A 24,589-nucleotide genomic window follows, 5' to 3' on the forward strand; every position below is an offset into this window, starting at 1 on the left:
GGCCTATCCACATATTGTGTCAGGAAACCCGCCTGCACACACTGCACAAAAACTGCCCCATCCGAACTATTTGACCTACAAAGGTTCCAATCAATATTTGGAAAGTTAAAGTCCCCCATGACAACTACCCTGTGACCCCCACACATATCCATAATCTGCTTAGCAATTTCTTCCTCCACATCTCTATTACTATTTGGGGGCCTATAGTAAACTCCTAACAACGTGACCACTCCTTTCCTATTTCTAACCTCAGCCCATATTACCTCAGTGTGCAGATCCCCCTCGAAGTGCCTTTCCGCAGCCGTTAAACTATCCTTGATTAACAATGCCACTCCTCCACCTCTTTTACCAGCTTCCCTACACTTAGTGAAACATCTATACCCCGGAACGATAGATAGAGAGAGAGAGAAATGGAGAGAGAGAAATAGAGAGAGAAATAGAGAGAGAGAGAGCAATAGAGAGAGAGAGAAGTAGAGAGAGAGAGAAATAGAGAGCGAGAGAAATAGAGAGAGAGAAAGTATAAATATTGAATGGTTCAACAGGCTCAAGGGCTGAATGGCCTCCTCCTGATCCTACACTTCTCTCAGACTGGACTCCAATCTCAGCAGCAAAAGTCTGACTGTAAGATCGAGGTCGTGTGATGGGAGTCACCAGATGTTAAAGGGCTCTGTTGGTGTCACACTCCCATCTCTATGAAAAGATATCACCACAATGATAACTATCATTATTCTCCTTCTGCCTCACAGCGCCAGGGAGCCGGGTTCAATTCCCGGCTTGGGTCACTGTGTGTGTGGAGTTTGCACGTTCTCCCTGTGTCTGTGTGGGTTTCCTCCGGATGCTCCGGTTTCCTCCCACAGTCCAAAGATGTGCTGGTTTGGTAGGTTGGGGGGTAAATACATGGGGCTATGGGGATAGGGCCTGGGTAAGATGCTCTGCTGGAGAGTCGGTGTAGACCCAATGGGCCGAATGGCCTCTTTCTACACTGTTGGAATTCTATGGATTTTCCTGCCCCGCCTCTGCAGGAATGCAAAAGGCGGTTATATACGGACAGGCCTGTTAGTACACTTCCCCGATCCCATAGCGCTGTATGATTGGCTCTCCAGGGTATTTTCACCCAATTGCTCACTGCTGCCATTGGCTGTGACCTAGACAGTGAGATATTGGGCCATGACAGCATCACATCTGATTTTGTCAGTTTGTGAGTCAGACACACTCAGATATATACTGTGGAGTTTTCCTGTCCTGTCCGACACGGGAATTGTTGTGGGCGGGACGGGACCATGCAAAGGTCCATTGGCCTCGGGTGGGATTTTCCGACCTTGGGGTGAGCGCAGTTGGAAAATCTCACCCAGCGTAACACACATGTTCTCTCACCTGTGGACATACAGACAAGCGCAGAGTCCCAGTCAGAGGATGTTTTGTTTAGGCCTCATCCAGAGATCAGATTGTAAACTGCGTTAGTGATTATTTATCAAAACCCGTTGCATTCTGGGGTAGTGCCGGTTGATTGGAAAACGGCTAATGTTACGCCGCTGTTTAAAAAAGGAAGGAGACAAAAGGCGGGTAACTATAGGCCGGTCAGCTTAACGTCTGTAGTAGGGAAAATGCTGGAATCCATTATTAAAGAGGAGATAGCAGGGCATCTGGATAGAAATGGTTCGATCAATCAGACGCAGCATGGATTCATGAGGGGAAAGTCGTGCTTGACGAACATGTTGGATTTTTATGAAGATGTGACGAGGGCGGTTGATGGAGGAGAACCGGTGGATGCGGTGTTTTTGGATTTCCAAAAGGCGTTTGATAAGGTGCCCCATAAAAGGCTGCTGAAGAAGATTAGGGCACACGGAGTTGGGGGTAGTGTGTTAAAGTGGATTGGGGACTGGCTATCCGACAGGAAGCAAAGAGTCGGAATAAATGGGTGTTTTTCCGGTTGGAGGAAGGTAACTAGTGGCGTGCCGCAGGGATCGGTACTCGGGCCGCAACTGTTTACCATTTATATAGATGATCTGGAGGAGGGGACGGAGTGTAGGGTAACGAAGTTTGCAGACGACACAAAGATAAGTGGAAAAGTGAATCGTGTGGAGGACGGAGAAGATCTGCAGAGAGATTTGGACAGGCTGAGTGAGTGGGCGAGGATATGGCAAATGGAGTATAACGTTGAGAAATGCGAGGTTATACACTTTGGAGGAAATAATAACAAATGGGATTACTATCTCAATGGAAACAAATTAAAACATGCTACCGTGCAAAGGGACCTGGGGGTCCTTGTGCATGAGACGCAAAAGCCCAGTCTGCAGGTACAACAGGTGATCAAGAAGGCAAATGGGATGTTGGCCTATATTCCGAGGGGGATAGAATATAAAAGCAGGGATGTCTTGATGCACCTGTACAGGGCATTGGTGAGGCCGCAGCTGGAATACTGTGTGCAGAATTGGTCCCCTTATATGAGGAAGGATATATTGGCATTGGAGGGAGTGCAGAGAAAGTTCACCAGGTTGATACCGGAGATGAGGGGTTTGGATTATGAGGAGAGGCTGAGGAGATTGGGTTTGTACTCGTTGGAGTTTAGAAGGATGAGGGGGGATCTTATGGAGACTTATAAGATAATGCGGGGGCTGGATAGGGTGGAGGCGGAGAGATTCTTTCCACTTAGTAAGGAAGTTAAAACTAGAGGACACAGCCTCAAAATAAAGGGGGGTCGGTTTAGGACAGAGTTGAGGAGGAACTTCTTCTCCCAGAGGGTGGTGAATCTCTGGAATTCTCTGCCCACTGAGGTGGTGGAGGCTACCTCGCTGAATATGTTTAAAGCGCGGATGGATGGATTCCTGATCGGTAAGGGAATTAAGGGTTATGGGGATCAGGCGGGTAAGTGGTACTGATCCACGTCAGATCAGCCATGATCTTATTGAATGGCGGGGCAGGCTCGAGGGGCTAGATGGCCTACTCCTGCTCCTATTTCTTATGTTCTTATAAACAGAACCCTGATCAGCTGAATTGAGAATCTGAGACAGGACAGCAGGTCAAGAGAGTCAGTGAGATTTCTTTTCCATTTATTCTTTCATGGTGTACGTGTGTCACTGAAGAGGCTGGTGTTTATTTCCCATTTCCAGTTGCCCTTTAGGAGGTGGTGGTGAGCTGTCTTCTTGTACCCGCTGCAGTTCAAATGGTGTAGGTACACCCACAGTGCTGTTAGGGCGTGAGTTCCAAGATTTTGACCCAACGACAGTGATATATTTCCAAGTCAGGATGGTGAGTGGTTTGGAGGCAACTTGCAGGTGGTGGTGTTCCCATGTCTGCCTAACCTGTCCTTCAGGTTTGATTTGATTTATTATTGTCACATGTATTAGTGTACAGTGAAATGTATTGTTTCTTGCGCAATATACAGACCAAGCATACCGTTCATCGAGAAGGAAACGAGAGAGTGCAGAATGTAACGTTACAGTCATAGCTCGGATGTAGAGAAAGAGCAACGTAATGTGAGGTACGTAAGCATAGAACAAGAGTAAAAGATAGCATTAGAAGTTATGCTGGGCACAGCTTGTAAAACGTCACCTCACTCTGGCGCCATCTTGAAAAAAAAAGATGGAAGCAGTTGTGGGTTTGGAAGGTGCTGCCTAAGGAGCCTTGGTGAGTTCCTGCAGTGCCTCTTGTAGATGGTACACATGGCTGCTACTGAGCGTCAGTGGTGGAGGGAGTGAATGTTTAAGGTACTGAATGGGCTGCCAATCAATGGGGAGTATTCTATCACACTCCTGATTTGTGCCTTGTAGATGGTGGATAGGCTTTGGGGAGTCAGGAGGCGAGTTATTCACCGCAGGATTCCCAGCCTCTGACCTGTTCTTGTGACCATTACTTATATGAATGGTTCAGTTCAGTTTCTGGTGAACCTCCAGGATGTTTTTGATTGTGGGGATTGAGTGGTGTTGATGGGTGAGGTAACAGAGATGGTCAGGTATATGTTCTCCGTAGTACAGAGAAGATTAAACTGAAGATTTCAGAAGTAATTCCAAGTGGGGAAGGAACACATCCCAGATACACCAGGAAAATTGAGGGAGTCTGGAATAGAAAACTAATACCAGGGAGGAAAGCAAATTACTGCGGATCCCAGAATCTGAAACCAGAAGAGAAAATGCAGGAAAATCTCAGCAGATCTGGCAGCTTTGACAAAGGGTCATTTGGACTCGAAACATCAGCTCTTTTCTCTCCTTGCAGATGCTGCCAGACCTCCTGAGATTTTCCAGCATTTTCTCTAATACCAGGGAGATCCAGCTGATGGGCAGTGGGTCAGTTAGGGTGTCTGTTGGGGACGGAAGCTCCGTGGGCGAATCTTCATTGACACCTTCTTCAGGGAGTAGTAATCAGAGTTTTTCCAACTGTACCACACAACACCGTCGGGTCCCAGTAGCTTCCGGCCTTTCCCAGAGTATCTTCCACCCTGTGAGATAGAGAGAAGAGACAGGGTGAGATTGGGAAGTGTCAGCATTAGAGAGAGGGGTGGCATGACATGAGTGAGAGGGAGGGGGTAATGAGAAAGAGAGAGATGTGGGGATCACTGACAAGCCAGCATTTGTATCCTGGACAATTGATGATAGCTTCATGCTCACTATTACTGAGAACAAGTTTCAATTCCAGATATCTTTGAATCAGAACAAAATCCCTTTCAGCCCATCGAACCTGCACCGACAACAATCCCACCCAGGCCCTATCCCCACAACCCCACGCTTTTATCTGCTAGTCCCCTTGACACTAAGGGGCAATTTTAGCATGGCCAATCCACCTAACCCACACATCTTTGGACTGTGGGAGGAAACCAGAGCACCCGGAGGAAACCCACGCAGACACGGGGAGAATGTGCAAACTCCACACAGACAGTGACCCAACCGGGAATCGAACCCGGGTCCCTGGAGTTGTGAGGCAGCAGTGCTAACCACTGTGCTACCGTGCTGCCCTTAATTAAATTCAAATTACGTCAGTTGCCATAATGGGAATTGAACCCGTGTCTCCAGAGCATGAACCTGGGTCCCTGGTCACTGGTCCAATGACATTACCATTGCACCACAGTCTCCCAAAAAGGGAGCAGGTCAGGGGGCAGGGGGAGAGCAAAGGGGGGGGGGGGGGGAGGGTAGTGAGAGAGGAAGAGGGGTGAGAGGGATCAAGAGAGACAGGGGGAGAAGAAAGTGGGGAAAGGAATTGAGGAAGAGTCAAAGAGTGATAGAGGTTTACAGCATGGAAACAAGCCCTTCGGCCCAACTTGTCCATGCCGCCCTTTTTTTTTAAAACCCCTAAGCTAAGCCCAATTGCCCGCATTTGGCCCATATCCCTCTATACCCATCTTACTCATGTAACTGTCTAAATGCTTTTTAAAAGATAAAATTGTACCCGCCTCGACTACTACCTCTGGCAGCTTGTTCCAGTCACTCACCACCCTCTGTGTGAAAGAATTGCCCCTCTGGACACTTTTGTATCTCTCCCCTCTCACCTTAAACCTATGCCCTCTAATTTTAGACTCCCCTACTTTTGGGAAAAGATATTGACTATCTACCTTGTCTATGCCCCTCATTATTTTCTAGACCTCTGTAAGGTCACCCCTCAGCCTCCTACACTCCAGAGAAAAAGTCCCAGTCTATTCAGCTTCTCCTTATAACTCAATCCATCAAGTCCCGGTAGCATCCTAGTAAATTTCTTTTCTGCACTCTTTCTAGTTTAATAATAGCCTTTCTATATTAGGGTGACCAGAATTACACACAATATTCCAAGTGTGGCCTTACCAATGTCTTGTACAACTTCAACAAGACGTCCCAACACCTGTATTCAATGTTCTGACAGATGAAACCAAGCATGCCGATTGCCTTCTTCACCACTCTGTCCACCTGTGACTCCACTTTCAAGGAGCTATGAACATGTACCCCTAGATCTCTTTGTTCTGTAACTCTCCCCAATGCCCTACCATTAACTGAGTAAGTCCTGCCCTCATTCAATCTACCAAAATGCATCACCTCGCATTTGTCTAAATTAAACTCCATCTGCCATTCGTCAGCCCATTGGCCCAATTGATCAAGTTCCCGTTGCAATTGGAGATAACTTTCTTCACTGTCCACTATGCCATCAATCTTGGTGTCATCTGCAAACTTACTAACTACGCCCCCTATGTTCTCATCCAAATCATTAATATAAATGACAAATAACAGTGGACCCAGCACTGATCCCTGAGGCACACCGCTGGTCACAGGCCTCCAGTTTGAAAAACAACTCTCTACAACCACCCTCTGGCTTCTGTCAAGAAGTGGAGATGCCAGCGTTGGACTGGGGTGAACACAGTAAGAAGTCTCACAACACCAGGTTAAAGTTTAACCTGGTGTTGTGAGACTTCTTACTGTGTTCTGTCAAGAAGCCAATTTTGTATCCATTTAGATACCTCACCCTGGATCCCGTGAGATTTAACTTTATGCAATAACCTACCATGCGGTACCTTGTCAAAGGCCTTGCTAAAGTCCATGTAGACAACATCAACTGCACTGCCCTCATCTACCTTCTTGGTTACCCCTTCAAAAAACTCAATCAAATTTGAGAGACATGATTTTCCACTCACAAAGCCATGCTGACTGTCCCTAATCAATCCTTGCATCTCTAAATACCTGTAGATCCTGTCTCTCAAAGTACCTTCCAACAATTTACCCCCCACAGATGTGAGGCTCACTGGCCTGTAGTTCCCAGGCTTTTCCCTGCAGCCCTTTTTAAACAAAGGCACAACATTTGCCACTCTCCAATCTTCAGGCACCTCGCCCGTGACTATCGATGATTCAAATATCTCGGCAAGGGTACCCACAATTTCCTCCCGAGCCTCCCACAATGTCCTGGGAAGGGCAATGGGGGAGAGAAAAGCAGGAGGGGGAAAGATGGGAAGAGGGAGGTGGAGAGGGAGACATGAGTGGGTGGAGAGCTGCAGACAGAAAATGGAGGTAGAGAGGGAGGAGAGAGAGAATGAATGGGAGAAATAAAGGTAGCTTTACACTGTATCTAACCCCGTGCTGTACCTGTCCTGGGAGTGTTTGATGGGGGACAGTGTAGAGGCAGCTATACTCTGTATCTAACCGCATGCTGTACCAGTCCTGGGAGTGTTTGATGGGGACAGTGTAGAGGGAGCTTTACTCTGCATCTAACCCCGTGCTGTACCTGTCCTTGGAGTGTTTGATGGGGACAATGTAGAGGGAGCTTTACTCTGTCTCTAACCCAGTGCTGTACCTGTCCGGGGAGTGTTTGATGGGGGACTGTGTAGAGGGCGCTTTACTCTGTATCTAACCCTGTGCAGTACCTGTCCTGGGAGTGTTTGTTGGGACAGTGGAGAGGGAGCTTTACTCTGTATCTAACACCGTGCAGTACCTGTCCTGCGGGTGTTTGATTGGGGACAGTGTAGAGGGAGCTTAACTCTGTATTTAACCCCGTGCTGTACCTGTCCTGGGGGTGTTTGATGGGGGACAGTGTAGAGGGAGCTTTACTCTGGATCTAACCCCGTGCTGTACCTATCCTGGGAGTGTTTGATGGGTCACAGTGGAGAGGGAGCTTTACTCTGTATCTGACCCCGTGCTGTACCTGTCCTGGGAGTGTTTCATGGGGGACAGTGTAGAGGGAGCTTTACTCTGTATTTAACCCCGTACTGTACCTGTTCTGGGAGTGTTTGATGGGGACAGTGTAGAGGGAGCTTTACTCTGAATCTAACCCGTACCTATCCTGGGAGTGTTTGATGGGGACAGTGTAGAGGGAGCTTGGGGACAGTGTAAAGGGTGCTTTACTCTGAATCTAACCCCGTGCTGTACCTGTCCTGGGAATGTTGGATGGGGACAGTGTAAAGGAAGCTTTACTCTGTATCTAACACTGTGCTGTACCTGTCCTGGGAGTGTTTGATGGGGACAGTGTAGAGGGAGCTTTACTCTGTATCTAACCCCGTGCTGTACCTGTCCTGGGAGTGTTTGATGGGGACAGTGTAGAGGGAGCTTTACTCTGTATCTCACCCCATGCTGTAGCTGTCCTGGGGGTGTTTGATGGGGTCAGTGTGGAGGGAGCTTTACTCTGCATCTAACCACGTACTGTACCTGTCCTGGGAGTGTTTGATGGGGGACAGTGTAGAGGGAGCTTTACACTCCCTCTACACTGCAGAGGAATAGGGAGAGGGAAGGTTTGAATTCATGGCTGAGGGGATGGTGCAGGAGGGAGGGGTTCAGGTACTTAAGCAATTGGGGCTCGTACTGGGGAAGGTGTGACCTCTATGAGAAGGATGGTCTACACCTTAATCAGAAGGGGACCAATATCCTGGGGGGTAAATTTGCTAAGGCCATGCAGGGAGGTTTAAACTGATTCGGGGGGGGGGAGGGATCCTGAGTAGTGGGGCTGAAAGTGAGGGATGCATGGATGGGGACTGCAATGCACGGCATTGCAGAGGTGGGGTGGAGCAGGGTTTGAAATGTGTATACTTCAATGCCAGGAGTATTCGCAATAAAGTGGGTGAACTTGCAGCGTGGATCAGTACCTGGGACTTCGATGTTGTGGCTATTTCAGAGACATGGATAGAGCAGGGGCAGGAATGGATGCTGCAGGTCCCGGGGTTCAAATGTTTTAGTCGAAGTAGGGAAGGAGGTAGAAGAGGGGGAGGGGTAGCATTATTGGTCAGAGATTGTATCACAGTGTCAGAGAGGAGGTTTGATGAGGACTTATCTGTTGAGGTAGTATGGGCGGAGATTAGAAATAGGAGAGGAGAGGTCACCCTGTTGGGAGTCTTTTATAGACCTCCTAAAAGTTCTAGAGAGGTTGAGGAAAGGATTGCGGAGTCAATCCTGCTTAGGAGTGAAAGTAATAGGGCAATTGTTATGGGGGATTTTAACTTGACTAATATTGACTGGAATTGTTATAGCTCTAGCTCGTTAGAGGGGTCAGTTTTTGTTCAAAGCGTGCAGGAAGGTTTTTTGACTCAGTATGTAGACAGGCCAACTAGAGGTGAGGCTATATTGGATCTGGTGCTGGGAAATGAGCCAGACCAGGTGCTAGACTTGGAAGTTGGTGTGCATTTTGGTGATAGTGACCACAATTCGGTTACGTTCACCTTAGTGATGGAAAGGGATAGGCATGAACCTCGGGCCAGTGGTTTTAGCTGGGGGAAGGGTAATTATGAGGCTATTAGGAGAGAATTAGGAAACATAGGTTGGACTAGGAGATTACAGGGACTGGGAACGTCCGACATGTGGAGTTTTTTCAAGGAGCAGCTACTGCGAGTCTGTGATAGGTATGTCCCTGTCAGGCAAGGAGGAATTGGTAGGGCTAGGGAACCGTGGTGCACCAAAAAAGTTTCTTTGTTGGTTAAAAAGAAAAAGGAGGCTTATGTTCGGATGAGACGTGAGCACTCGGGTAGTGCACTAGAAAGCTTTAGATTGGCTAAGAGGGAGTTGAAGAGCGAGCTTAGAAGGGCTAAAAGGGGACATGAGAAGACTTTGGCGGATAGGGTTAAAGAGAATCCTAAGGCGTTCTATAGGTATGTCAAGAACAGAAGGTTGGTTAGGGCAAGTTTAGGGCCAGTTATAGATGGCAGAGGGAAGTTATGTGTGGAACCGGAGGAGATTGGTGAAGCATTGAACCAATATTTCTCTTCGGTGTTCACGCAAGGGGACATGAATATAGCTGAGGAGGACACTGGGTTGCAGGGGAGTAGAATAGACAGTATTACAGTTGATAAGGAGGATGTGCAGGATATTCTGGAGGGTCTGAAAATAGATAAATCCCCTGGTCCGGATGGGATTTATCCAAGGATTCTCTGGGAGGCAAGAGAAGTGATTGCAGAGCCTCTGGCTCTGATCTTCAGGTCGTCGTTGGCCTCTGGTATAGTACCAGAAGATTGGAGGTTAGCGAATGTTGTCCCATTGTTTAAGAAGGGGAACAGAGACTTCCCCGGGAATTATAGACCGGTGAGTCTCACTTCTGTTGTCGGCAAGATGTTGGAAAAAATTATAAGGGATAGGATTTATAGTTATTTGGAGAGTAATGAATTGATAGGTGATAGTCAGCATGGTTTTGTGGCAGGTAGGTCGTGCCTTACTAACCTTATTGAGTTTTTTGAGAAAGTGACCAAGGAGGTGGATGGGGGCAAGGCAGTGGACGTGGTATATATGGATTTTAGTAAGGCGTTTGATAAGGTTCACCATGGTAGGCTTCTGCAGAAAATGCAGATGTATGGGATTGGGGGTGATCTAGGAAATTGGATCAGGAATTGGCTAGCGGATAGGAAACAGAGGGTGGTGGTTGATAGTAAATATTCATCATGGAGTGCGGTTACAAGTGGTGTACCTCAGGGATCTGTTTTGGGGCCACTGCTGTTTGTAATATTTATTAATGATCTGGATGAGGGTATAGTTGGGTGGATTAGCAAATTTGCTGATGACACCAAAGTCGGTGGTGTGGTAGACAGTGAGGAAGGGTGTCGTAGTTTGCAGGAAGACTTAGACAGGTTGCAAAGTTGGGCCGAGAGGTGGCGGATGGAGTTTAATGCGGAGAAGTGTGAGGTAATTCACTTTGGTAGGAATAACAGATGTGTTGAGTATAGGGCTAACGGGAGGACTTTGAATAGTGTGGAGGAGCAGAGGGATCTAGGTGTATGTGTGCATAGATCCCTGAAAGTTGGGAATCAAGTAGATAAGGTTGTTAAGAAGGCATATGGTGTCTTGGCGTTTATTGGTAGGGGGATTGAATTTAGGAGTCGTAGCATTATGTTGCAACTGTACACAACTCTGGTGCGGCCGCACTTGGAGTACTGTGTGCAGTTCTGGTCCCCACATTACAGGAAGGATGTGGAGGCTTTGGAGAGGGTGCAGAGGAGGTTTACCAGGATGTTGCCTGGTATGGAGGGGAGATCCTATGAGGAGAGGCTGAGGGATTTGGGATTGTTTTCGCTGGAAAGGCGGCGGCTAAGAGGGGATCTTATTGAAACATATAAGATGATTAGAGGTTTAGATAGGGTGGATAGTGATAGCCTTTTTCCTCTGATGGAGAAATCCAGCACGAGGGGGCATGGCTTTAAATTGAGGGGGGGTAGTTATAGAACCGATGTCAGGGGTAGGTTCTTTACCCAGAGGGTGGTGAGGGATTGGAATGCCCTGCCAGCATCAGTTGTAAATGCGCCTAGTTTGGGGGCGTTTAAGAGATCCGTAGATAGGTTCATGGACGAAAAGAAATTGGTTTAGGTTGGAGGGTCACAGTTTTTTTTTTAACTGGTCGGTGCAACATCGTGGGCCGAAGGGCCTGTTCTGCGCTGTAATGTTCTATGTTCTATGTTCTATGTTCTACTGTACCTGTCCTGGGAGTGTTTGTTGGGGGACAGTGTAGAGGGAGCTTGGGAACAGTGTAGAGGGAGCTTTACTCTGAATCTAACCCCGTACCTATCCTGGGAGTGTTTGATGGGGACACTGGAGAGGGAGCTTCGGGACAGTGTAAAGGGAGCTTTACTCTGTATCTTACCCCGTGCTGTACCTGTCCTGGGAATGTTTGATGGGGACAGTGTAAAGGAAGCTTTACTCTGTATCTAACACTGTGCTGTACCTGTCCTGGGAGTGTTTGATGGGGACAGTGTAGAGTGAGCTTTACTCTGTATCTAACCCCGTGCTGTAGCTGTCCTGGGAGTGTTTGATGGGGACAGTGTAAAGGAAGCTTTACTCTGTATCTAACACTGTGCTGTACCTGTCCTGGGAGTGTTTGATGGGGACAGTGTAGAGGGAGTTTTACTCTGTATCTAACCCCGTGCTGTAGCTGTCCTGGGAGTGTTTGATGGGACAGTGTAGAGGGAACTTTACTCTGCATCTAACCCCGTGCAGTGCCTGTCTTGGGGGTGTTTGATGGGGACAGTGTGGCGGGAGCTTTGCTTTGCATTTAACCCCGTGCTGTGCCTGTCCTGGAAGTGTTTGATGGGCACCATGTAGAGGGAGCTTTACTCTGTCTCTAACCCAGTGCTGTACCTGTCCTGGGAGTGTTTGATGGAGGACAGTGTAGAGGGAGCTTTACTCTGTGTCTAACCCTGTGCTGTACCTGTCCTGGAAGCGTTTGATGGGGACAGTGTAGAGGAAGCATTATTGTGTATCTAACCCCGTGCTGTACCTGTCCTGGGAGAGTTTGATGAGTGTTTGATCCTGAAACCCATTGTACAAAGAACCCCCAGCTTTTGTCGCGACACTACGGACTTCCTACAGAAACTCAGCACACACGGAGCAGTTGAACCAGGAGCACTCCTCGTCACAATGGATGTCTCGGCACTCTACACCAGCATCCCCCATGGCGATGGCATTGCTGCAACTGCCTCAGTACTCAACGCCGACAACTGCCAGTTTCCAGATGCAATTTTCCAACTCATCCGCTTCATCCTGGACCACAATGACTTCACCTTTTACAACCAGTTCTTCACCCAGACACATGGAACAGCCATGGGGACCAAATCCGCACCTCAATATGCCAACATCTTCATGATGTGGAGATGCCGGCGTTGGACTGGGGTAAACACAGTAAGAAGTTTAACAACACCAGGTTAAAGTCCAACAGGTTTATTTGGTAGCAAAAGCCACACAAGCTTTCGAGGCTCTGAGCCCCTTCTTCAGGTGAGTGGGAATTCTGTTCACAAACAGAACTTATAAGACACAGACTCAATTTACATGAATAATGGTTGGAATGCGAATACTTACAACTAATCCAGTCTTTAAGAAACAAAACAATGGGAGTGGAGAGAGCATCAAGACAGGCTAAAAAGATGTGTATTGTCTCCAGACAAGACAGCCAGTGAAACTCTGCAGGTCCACGCAACTGTGGGAGTTACAAATAGTGTGACATAAATTCTGATTCTAGGATCGATTAGTTGTAAGTATTCGCATTCCAACCATTATTCATGTAAATTGAGTCTGTGTCTTATAAGTTCTGTTTGTGAACAGAATTCCCACTCACCTGAAGAAGGGGCTCAGAGCCTCGAAAGCTTGTGTGGCTTTTGCTACCAAATAAACCTGTTGGACTTTAACCTGGTGTTGTTAAACTTCTTACATCTTCATGCACAGGTTCGAGCAAAACTTCTTCACCGCACAGGACCTTCAACCGATGCTATACACTAGATACATGGATGACATTTTCTTCCTTTGGACTCATGGTGAACAATCACTGAAACAACTATATGATGACATCAACAAGTTCCATCCCAGCATCAGACTCACCATGGACTACTCTCCGGAATCGGTTGCATTCTTGGACACACGCATCTCCATTAAGGACGGTCACCTCAGCACCTCACTATACCGCAAGCCCACGGATAAGCTCACGATGCTCCACTTCTCCAGTTTCCACCCTAAACACGTTAAAGAAGCCATCCCCTACGGACAAGCCCTCCGAATACACAGGATCTGCTCGGATGAGGAGGATCGCAACAGACACCTCCAGACGCTGAAAGATGCCCTCATAAGAACAGGATATGGCGCTCGACTCATCGATCAACAGTTCCGACGCGCCACAGCGAAAAACCGCACCGACCTCCTCAGAAGACAAACACGGGACACAGTGGACAGAGTACCCTTCGTCGTCCAGCACTTCCCCGGAGTGGAGAAGCTACGGCATCTCCTCCGGAGCCTTTAACATGTCATTGATGAAGACGAACATCTCGCCAAGGCCATCCCCACACCCCCACTTCTTGCCTTCAAACAACCGCACAACCTCAAACAGACCATTGTCCGCAGCAAACTATCCAGCCTTCAGGAGAACAGTGACCAAGACACCACACAACCCTGCCACAGCAACCTCTGCAAGACGTGCCGGATCATCAACACGGATGCCATCATCTCACGTGAGAACACCATCTACCAGGTACACGGTACATACTCTTGCAACTCGGCCAACGTTGTCTACCTGATACGCTGCAGGAAAGGATGTCCCGAGGCATGGTACATTGGGGAAACCATGCAGACGCTACGACAATGGATGAATGAACACCGCTCGACAATCACCAGGCAAGACTGTTCTCCTCCTGTTGGGGAGCACTTCAGCGGTCACGGGCATTCGGTCTCTCATCTTAGGGTAATCGTTCTCCAAGGCGGCCTTCACGACACACGACAGCACAGAGTCGCTGAGCAGAGACTGATAGCCAAGTTCCGCACACACGAGGACGGCCTCAACCGGGATCCTGGGTTCATGTCACACGATCGGTAACCCCCACAGCTTGCCTGGACTTGCAGAATCTCACTAACTGTCCTGTCTGGAGACAATACACATTTCTTTAACCTGTGCCTAATGCTCCCTCCACTCACATTGTCTGTATCTTTAAGACTTGATTATCTGTAAAGATTCGCATTCTATTCAGTATTCTGTAACTTGATTTTGTGTCTCTGTGCCCTGTTTGAGAGCAGATTTCCACTCCATCTGACGAAGGAGCAGCGCTCCGAAAGCTAAGGCATTTGCTACCAAATAAACCTGTTGGACTTTAACCTGGTGTTGTTAAAACTCTTACTGTGTTTACCCCAGTCCAACGCCGGCATCTCCACATCGTGTTTGATTGGGACAGTGTAGAGGGAGCTTTACTCTGTATTTCACCCCGTGCTCTACCAGTCCTGGGAGTGTTTGATGGGGGACAGTGTAGAGGGAGCTTTACTCTGTATCTAACCCCGTGCTGTACCTGTCCTGGGAGTGTTTGATGGGGACAGTGTAGAGGGAGCTTTACTCTGTATCTAACCCCGTGCTGTACCTGTCCTGGGAGTGTTTGATGGGGACAGTGTAGAGGGAGCTTTACTCTGTATCTAACCCCGTGCTGTACCTGTCCTGGGAGTGTTTGATGGGGGACAGTGTAGAGGGAGCTTTACTCTGTATCTAACCCCGTGCTGTACCTGTCCTTGGAGTGTTTGATGGGGGACAGTGTAGAGGGAGCTTTACTCTGTATCTAACCCCGTGCTGTACCTGTCCTTGGAGTGTTTGATGGGGGACTGTGTAGAGGGAGCTTTACTCTGTATCTAACTCTGTGCTGTCTTGTTAGCTGTTGAACCTGAATTGCAGAGAGCAGGTAAAGGTTGTAACCTGTTCTCTGTGGCAGATGGACTCAACGTGAAGAAGGATGTGACAGTGGGTACAAGGTGCAGAAATTTACCTTGTAGTAAACTCCATTGAGGTTGGAGAAGAAGCATTGGTGGTACCACCAGCCTCCATGGGAGATCTTGGCACAGATGTTGCCGGTGTCGGGTGTGCTGAAGCTCCTCTTGTTGTGGTACCATGCGAAGGAATCTTCCACTGAGCCACTGAAATCTCCGATATGCAGACGGTAATGATTGGACTCATCCTCAATACTGTTGGACACAGGATGGCACAGTGCTTTCTGTATACAGTTAACGGTATGACGATTAACCACTCTATCCTAACACAAACCCACTTGCCTGCCCCATATCCTCAGCCCAGTTAGCCATCGACTTCCCACGTCCCCACAAGCGCTTGCTCAACATCACCCCATTCTTCTGCTCAAAGCTGAACAACTCAGCTTTTCCAATCTCTCCACGTAACTCCTCCCCCCGCTATCACCTGGTTAGACCCCCTCCCCCTCCACTATCATCTAAACTCCCTCCCCCGCGCTAAGATCTAAATCCCCCCCCCACCCCCGCTATCATCGGGGTGAACCGCCCCCCCCGCTATCATCGGGGTGAACCGCCCCCCGCTACCATGTGGATAAAACCCCTCCCGCCCCGCTATCATCTGGTTAAACAGCCCCCCTCCGCTATCATCTGGATAACCCCCCCCGTCCCCCGCTTTCACCTGGATAACCCCCCCCCCTCCCCCGCTATGATCTGGTTTAAACCCCCCCTGCTATCATCATAGAATCCTACAGTACAGAAATAGGCCATTCGGCCCATCGAGTCTGCACCAACCACAATCCCACCCAGGCCCTATCCACAAATCCCTACATATTTACCCACTAATCCCTCTAACCTATGCATCCTGGGACACTAAGGGGCAATTTAGAATGGCCAATCAACCTAGCCCGCACATTTTTGGACTGTGGGAGGAAACCGGAGCACCCGGAGGAAACCCACGCACACACGAGGAGAATGTGCAAACTCCACACAGACAGCGACCCAAGCCGAGAATCGAACCCAGGTCCCTGGAGCTGTGAAGCAGCAGTGCTAACCACTGTCCCACCGTGCCGCCCCAATCTGGTTATCATCTGGTTAAACCCCCTCTCTACCCTCTCCAAGGCCTCAATATAGAATCATTGAATGGTTACTGCACATATGGAGAGCAATGTCTGTTGGTGGTAGATTTGTTGCCCAAACACAAGACTCCAGCTGAGGTCCAAGCGGGAATTTATAAAGGTTGAGCGTGACATTCTTGGACAGAATTTAACCGCTCTACGGTGACAGGGATGGGGTCAGAAAATGTGATCGAACTGATCATTGCTGGTGCCACGTGGGTACGTGGCTACGTGGATAATTGGAACACATTCTGGGGAAGGTGGGACCTGTACAAACAGGACGGGGTGCACCTGAACCAGAGGGGCACCAATATTCTGGGAGGGAAATTTGCTACAGCTCTTCAGGGGGGTTAAAACTAACTTGTCAGGGGGGTGGGAAAAGGAGTTGTAGTCCAGAAGTCAGTGTTGAGGGTAGTGAGGTATTGGGGAAGGTATCAAGGTCAAGGGTGGGTACCAGTAGACAGGAAGGTGGGGTGAAGTATGTCTACTTCAATGCAAGGGGCATCCGGAACAAGGTAGATGAACTTGGGGCGCGGATTGGTACTTGGGACTGCGATGTTGTGGCCATTACGGAGACGTGGGTAGAACAAGGACAGGAATGGTTGTTGGACGTTCTGGGGTATAGATGTTTCAGTAAGTGTAGGGAAGCTGGTAAAAGAGGTGGAGGAGTAGCATTGTTAATCAAGGATAGTTTAACGGCTGCGGAAAGGCACTTCGAGGGGGATCTGCCTACTGAGGTAATATGGGCTGAAGTTAGAAATAGGAAAGGAGCGGTCACGTTGTTAGGAGTTTACTATAGGCCCCCAAATAGTAATAGAGATGTGGAGGAAGAAATTGCTGAGCAGATTATGGATAGGTGTGGGGGTCACAGGGTAGTTGTCATGGGGGACTTTAACTTTCCAAATATTGATTGGAACCTTTGTAGGTCGAACAGTTCGGATGGGGCAGTTTTTGTGCAGTGTGTGCAGGAGGGTTTCCTGACACAATATGTGGATAGGCCGACAAGAGGTGAGGCCACATTGGATTAGGTACTGGGAAATGTACCGGGCCAAGTATTAGATTTGGTTGTGGGAGAGCACTTTGGAGATAGTGACCACAATTTGGTGTCTTTTGTTATTGCAATGGAGAGGGATAGGGCCGTACGGCAGGGCAAGGTTTACAATTGGGGGAGAGGTAATTATGATGCGATTAGGCAAGAATTAGGGGGCATAAGATGGGAACAGAAACTGTCAGGGAAAGGCACTAATGAAAAGTGGAACTTTTTCAAGGAACAAATACTGTGTGTCCTTGATAGGTATGTCCCTGTCAGGCAGGGAGGAAATGGTCGAGTGAGGGAACCATGGTTCACAAAAGAGGTGGAATGTCTTGCAAAAAGGAAGAGGGAAGCTTATGTAGGGATGAGGAAATAAGGTTCAGATGGCTCGATTGAGGGTTACAAGTTAGCAAGGAATGAGCTGAAAAAGGGGCTTAGGAGAGCTAGGAGGGGACACGAGAAGTCCTTGGCGGGTCGGATCAAGGAAAACCCCAAGGCATTTTACTCTTATGTGAGGAATAAAAGAATGACCAGGGTGAGGTTAGGGCCGGTCAAGGACAGTAGTGGGAACTTGTGTATGGAGTCAGTAGAGATAGGCGAGGTGATGAATGAATACTTTTCTTCAGTGTTCACCAAGGAGAGGGGCCATGTTTTTGAGGAAGAGAAGGTGTTACAAGCTAATAGGCTGGAGGAAGTAGATGTTCGGAGGGAGGATGTACTAGCAGGTTTGAATAAACTGAAGGTCGATAAGTCCCCTGGGCCTGATGAAATATATCCTAGGATTCTTTGGGAGGCAAGGGATGAGATTGCAGAGCCTTTGGCTTTGATCTTTGGGTCCTCACTGTCAACGGGGATCGTGCCAGAGGACTGGAGAGTGGCAAATGTTGTTCCTCTGTTTAAGAAAGGGAATAGAAATGACCCTGGTAATTATAGACCAGTTAGTCTTACTTCGGAGGTTGGTAAGTTGATGGAAAAGGTCCTTAGGGATGGGATTTACGACCATTTAGAAAGATGCGGATTAATTCAGGATAGTCAGCACAGATTCGTGAAGGGCAAGTCATGCCTCACAAATTTGATTGAATTTTTCGAGGAGGTAACTAAGTGTGTTGATGAAGGTAGGGCAGTTGATGTCATATACATGGATTTTAGTAGGACGTTTGATAAGGTCCCCCATGGTCGGCTAATGATGAAAGTAAGGAGGTGTGGGATAGAGGGAAAGTTGGCCGATTGGATAGGTAACTATCTGATCGAAGACAGAGGGTGGTGGTGGATGGAAAATTTTCGGACTGGAGGCAGGTTGCTAGCGGAGTGCCACAGGGATCAGTGCTTGGTCCTCTGCTATTTGTGATTTTTATTAATGACCTAGAGGAGGGGGCTGAAGGGTGGATCAGTAAATTTGCTGATGACACCAAGATTGGTGGAGTAGTGGATGAGGTGGAGGGCTGTTGTAGACTGCAAAGAGACATAAGTAGGATGCAATGCTGGGCTGAAAAATGGCAGATGGAGTTTAACCCTGATAAATGTGAGGTGATTCAGTTTGGTAGGACTAATTTAAATGTGGATTACAGGGTCAAAGGTAGGGTTCTGAAGACTGTGGAGGAACAGAGAGATCTTGGGGTCCATATCCACAGATCTCTAAAGGTTGCAGTTCTGGTCACCTCACTATAAGAAGGATGTGGAAGCGCTGGAAAGAGTGCAGAGGAGATTTACCAGGATGCTGCCTGGTTTGGAGGGTAGGTCTTATGAAGAAAGGTTGAGGGAGCTTGGGCTGTTCTCTCTGGAGTGGAGGAGGTTGAGGGGAGACTTAATAGAGGTTTATAAAATGATGAAGGGGATAGATAGAGTGAACATTGAAAGACTTTCCTCGGGTGGATGGAGCTATTATAAGGGGGGCATAACTATAGGGTTCGTGGTGGGAGATATAGGAAGGATGTCCGAGGTAGGTTCTTTACTCAGAGAGTGGTTGGGGTGTGGAATGGACTGCCTGCAGTGCTAGTGGAGTCAGACACTTTAGAAACATTTAAGCGGTTATTGGATAGGCACATGGAGCACACCAGGATGACAGGGAGTGGGATAGCTTGATCTTGGTTTCAGATAAAGCTCGGCACAACATCGTGGGCCCAGGGGCGTGTTCTGTGCTGTACTGTTCTATGTTCTAAAAAGTCCTCGCACTTCAGCAGGACTGGAAAATGCTGCCAGTGGGAGGGGCTGTAAATCTCTGGCCCTTGGGTTTTGTATTCAATGACCTATTTACAAAACCTCGCGTCAGAAAGATACAGAAGGAGGCCATTTGGCCCATCAAATCCCTATAGAGCTATCCAGTCAGTACCATTCCATCACTTTATCCCTGCTGCCCCACAGGCCTATTTCCTTCAAATGCCCATCCAATTCTTTTGGAAATGATTTGCATTCCCACAATCCCTGTGGGCAGGGAGGTTCCAGGTCACCATCACGCACTGAGTGAAAGAGATCTGTTCTTTCTCAGTGGGTAGAAACGCAGAAACAATATCAAACAACTCGAAGCGGGTGTATGAGCAGAGGGAGCTGGGTGTATCTGTGCATAAATCATTGCAGGTAGCAGGAGAGGCTGAGAGATTGGTTAATAAATCAGATAGAAAACCGCATGGTGGGCAACCAACAGCCCGATGCCCCATGCGTCCCACTCACCAGCCTCGGTCACCCCTCACAGGTATATGGGTTTATTAATAGGATCAAGTACAAAAACAAGGATATTATGTTGAACTTATAGATACATTTCTGGTTCTGTCTCAACGAGAGTATTCTATCCAATTCTGGGTGCCACACTTCAGGAAAGATGTGAAGGCATTGGAGAGAGAGTGCAGACAAGATGCACGAGGGATGAGGAACATCAGCATGGAGATAGATAGGGCCATGGTAAATTGCCCCTTAGTGTCCAAAGATGTGCAGGTTAGGTGGATAAGCTGGGGGAAATGGATGAGGGTGGGGGAAGAGGATTCGGGGAGGGTGCTGTGCCAGAGAGTCGGTGCAGGCCTGATGGGCCGAATGGTCTCCTTCTGCACTGTGGAGGGATTCTATGAAAACCAGGCTGACTGTCCCTGATCAATCTGTGCCTTCATCCTGAATCTCACACCGAAATCAGACTGACCGGCCGATAGGCCAGAAAAATATCACTCTTAGCCTTTTAAATAATAGAACAATAACGGAGCGAGGGTGAGGGTGAGGGGTTGGTGCGGGGGCGAGGGGTCGGTGCGGGGGCGAGGGGTCGGTGCGGGGGCGAGGGGTCGGTGCTGGGGTGAGTGGTCGGTGCGGGGGCGAGGGGTCGGTGCTGGGGGCAAGGGGTCGGTGCGGGGGCGAGGGGTCGGTGCGGGGGCGAGGGGTCGGTGCGGGGGCGAGGGGTCGGTGCGGGGGCGAGGGGTGGGTGCGGGGGCGAGGGGTCGGTGCGGGGGCGAGGGGTCGGTGCGGGGGCGAGGGGTCGGTGCGGGGGCGAGGGTGAGGGGTCGGTGCTGGGGCGAGGGGTTGGTGCGGGGGCGAGGGGTCGGTGCGGGGGCGAGGGTTCGGTGCGGGGGCGAGGGGTCGGTGCTGGGGCGAGGGCGAGGGTGAGGGGTCGGTGCGGGGGTGAGGGTGAGTGGTCGGAGCGGGGGTGAGGGTGAGGGGTCGGAGCGAGGGTGAGGGGTCGGTGCGGGGGTGAGGGTGAGGGGTCGGTGCGGGGGCGAGGGTGAGGGGTTGGTGCGGGGCGAGGGGTCGGCGCGGGGGCGAGGGGTCGGGGCGAGGGGTCGGCGCGGGGCGGGGGTTCGGCGCGGGGGCGGGGGGTCGGCGCGGGGGCGGGGGGGTCGGCGTGGGGGCGGTCGGCGCGGTGGCGGGGGGGTCGGCGGGGGGATCGGTGCGGGGGCGAGGGGTCGGTGCGGGGGCGAGGGGTCGGTGCGGGGGCGAGGGGTCGGTGCGGGGGCGAGGGGTCGGTGCGGGTGCGAGGGGTCGGTGCGGGGGCGAGGGGTCGGTGCGGGGGCGAGGGGTCGGTGCGGGGGCGAGGGGTCGGTGCGGGGGCGAGGGGTCGGTGCGGGGGTGAGGGGTCGGTGCGGGGGTGAGGGGTCGGTGTGAGGGTGAGGGCTTGGTGCGAGGGTGAACGGTCGGCGCGGGGGTGAGGGGTCGGTGCCGGGGTGAGGGGTCGGTGCAGGGGCGAGGGTGTCTCTCTCTCTTTCTCTCTAATGGCCAGTGTGATGGGTTTGAAGATTTTTGATTTCTGCCTTGCTGTATAATTTTAATTCCTCAGGAACCGGCTGATTTTCCCACCTGAAAGTTTTGTAAAGGCCAAAATGTTGTCTGTTGTCCCAGTCTTCCAGGTCAATGCGGAGTGAATATTCCCCTTGGCTGGTGATAGCATGAATATGATCATTGCCCATCCAGAACTCTGCAGAAAGTTCTCCGAAGCCCTCTCTATACTCCCTCCAGCCTCTGTTGAAGTCCACAGTGCCATCAAATCTCTGCTGGATCACCGTCCATCCTCCTCCTGTGGGAAAGTACAAAGGAGTGAATCCTGAACACCTCGTGTCCCAGAGGGGAGATTCTTTCCAGTTACAAAACAATTCATGTACATTGTGATGGAAAATCTCATGATTTTCAGGCATATCAAAGCTGATGGTCGGGGTAGCAATGTGGTCATGTTACTGGATTTCAATGATGTGGAGATGCCGGTGTTGGACTGGGGTAAGCACAGTAAGAAGTCTCTCAACACCAGGTTAAAATCCAACAGGTTTATTTGGTCGCACAAGTCACAATCTTTCGGAGCGCTGCTCCTTTGTCAGGTAAGTGGGAGTTCTGTTCACAAACAGGGCATATAAAGACACAGCTCAATTTACAAAATAATGGTGGAGTGAGAGTCTTTGCAGGTAATCAAGTCTTAAAGGTACAGACAATGTGAGTGGAGGGAGGGTTAAGCACAGGTTAAAGAGATGTGTATTGTCTCCAGCCAGGACAGTTAGTGAGATTTTGCAAGTCGAGGCAAGTCATGGGCGTTACAGATAGTGTGACATGAACCCAAGATCCCGGTTGAGGCCGTCCTCATGTGTGTGGAACTTGGCTATCAGTCTCTGCTCAGCGACTCTGCGTTATCGTGTGTCGTGAATGCCGCCTTGGAGAACGCTTACCCGAAGATCAGAAGCCGAATGTCCGTGACTGCTGAAGTGCTCCCCCACAGGAAGAGAGCAGTCTTGCCTGGTGATTGTCGAGCAGTGTTCATTCATCCGTTGTCATAGCGTCTGCATGGTTTCCCCAATGTACCATGCCTCGGGACATCCTTTCCTGCAGCGTATCAGGTAGACAATGTTGGCTGAGTTGCAAGAGTAGGTACCGTGTACCTGGTGAATGGTGTTCTCACGTGAGATGATGGCATCCGTGTCAATGATCCAGCACGTCTTGCAGAGATTGCTGTGGCAGGGTTGTGTGGTGTCGTGTTCACTGTTCTCCTGAAGGCTGGGTAGTTTTCTGCGGACAATGGTCTGTTTGAGGTTGTGCGGTTGTTTGAAGGCAAGAAGTCGGGGTGTGGGGATGGTCTTGGCGAGATGTTCGTCTTCATCAATGACATGTTGAAGGCTCTGGAGAATGATCTGGACCTTCAGAGCACCCTCCATGCTCTCTTCCCACGTACTCCTTGCGTTGGAGATCTCTACTGCCTCCCAAAGATACACAAGGCAAACACACCCGGCCGTCCCATCGTATCGGGCAATGGGACCCTGTGCGAGAACCTCTCCGGCTATGTCGAGGGCATCCTGAAACCCATTGTACAAAGAACCCCCAGCTTTTGTCGCGACACTACGGACTTCCTACAGAAACTCAACGCACATGGAGCAGTTGAACCAGGAGCACTCCTCGTCACAATGGATGTCTCGGCACTCTACACCAGCATCCCCCACGGCAATGGCATTGCTGCAACTGCCTCAGTACTCAACGCTGACAACTGCCAGAGTCCAGGTGCAATTTTACAACTCATCCGCTTCATCCTGGACCACAACGTCTTCACCTTCAACAACCAGTTCTTCATCCAGACACACGGAACTGCCATGGGGACCAAATTCGCACCTCAATATGCCAACATCTTCACGAACAGGTTCAAACAAGACCTCTTCACTGCACAGGACCTTCAACCGATGCTATACACTAGATACATGGATGACATTTTCTTCCTTTGGACTCATGATGAACAATCACTGAAACAACTCTATGATGACATCAACAAGTTCCATCCCACCATCAGACTCACCATGGACTACTCTCCGGAATCGGTTGCATTCTTGGACACACGCATCTCCATTAAGGACTGTCACCTCAGCACTTCACTGTACCGCAAGCCCACGGATAACCTCACGATGCTCCACTTCTCCAGCTTCCACCCTAAACACGTTAAAGAAGCCATCCCCTACGGACAAGCCCTCCGTATACACAGGATCTGCTCAGATGAGGAGGATCGCAACAGACACCTCCAGACGCTGAAAGATGCCCTCATAAGAACAGGATGTGGCGCTCGACTCATCGATCGACAGTTCCGACGCACCACAGCGCAGGACCGCACCGACCTCCTCAGAAGACAAACACGGGACACGGTGGACAGAGTACCCTTCGTCGTCCAGTACTTCCCCGGAGTGGAGAAGATACAACATCTTCTCCGGAGCCTTCAACATGTCATTGATGAAGACGAACATCTCGCCAAGGCCATCCCCACACCCCCACTTCTTGCCTTCAAACAACCGCACAACCTCAAACAGACCATTGTCCGCAGCAAACTACCCAGCCTTCAGGAGAACAGTGACCACGACACCACACAACCCTGCCACAGCAACCTCTGCAAGACGTGCTGGATCATCGACACGGATGGCATCATCTCACATGAGAACACCACCCACCAGGTGCACGGTACATACTCTTGCAACTCGGCCAACGTTGTCTACCTGATACGCTGCGGGAAAGGATGTCCCGAGGCATGGTACATTGGGGAGACCATGCAGACGCGACAACAACGGATGAATGAACACCGCTCGACAATCACCAGGCAGGAGTGTTCTCTTCCTGTTGGGGAGCACTTCAGCGGTCACGGGCATTCAGCCTCTGATCTTCGGGTAAGCGTTCTCCAAGGCGGCCTTCACAACACACGACAGCGCAGAGTCGCTGAGCAGAGACTGATAGCCAAGTTCCGCATACATGAGGGCGGCCTCCACCGGGATCTTGGGTTCATGTCACACTATCTGTAACCCCCATGACTTGCCTGGACTTGCAAAATCTCACTAACTGTCCTGTCTGGAGACAATTCACATCTCTTTAACCTGTGCTTAACCCTCTCTCCATTCACATTGTCTGTA

At 49.8% G+C, this 24,589-nt stretch overlaps 1 protein-coding gene across 1 annotated transcript in view; it reads right to left on the reverse strand.

The window, feature by feature from the left end:
* Positions 1–4,288: 4,288 nt before the first annotated feature.
* Positions 4,289–24,589, reverse strand: part of LOC144504879 (fibrinogen-like protein 1) — a 37,544-nt gene continuing 17,243 nt past the window's right edge. The window contains exons 4-6 of the mRNA XM_078230630.1: positions 21,531–21,747; positions 15,137–15,332; positions 4,289–4,435 (exon numbers count right to left, since the gene is read on the reverse strand). Of these exons, the coding sequence (XP_078086756.1) occupies positions 4,289–4,435; positions 15,137–15,332; positions 21,531–21,747 (560 nt within the window). The remainder of the gene's footprint in view (positions 4,436–15,136; positions 15,333–21,530; positions 21,748–24,589) is intronic.

Source organism: Mustelus asterias, chromosome 15 (genome assembly GCF_964213995.1).
Source record: "Mustelus asterias chromosome 15, sMusAst1.hap1.1, whole genome shotgun sequence".
NCBI lineage: Eukaryota > Metazoa > Chordata > Chondrichthyes > Carcharhiniformes > Triakidae > Mustelus > Mustelus asterias.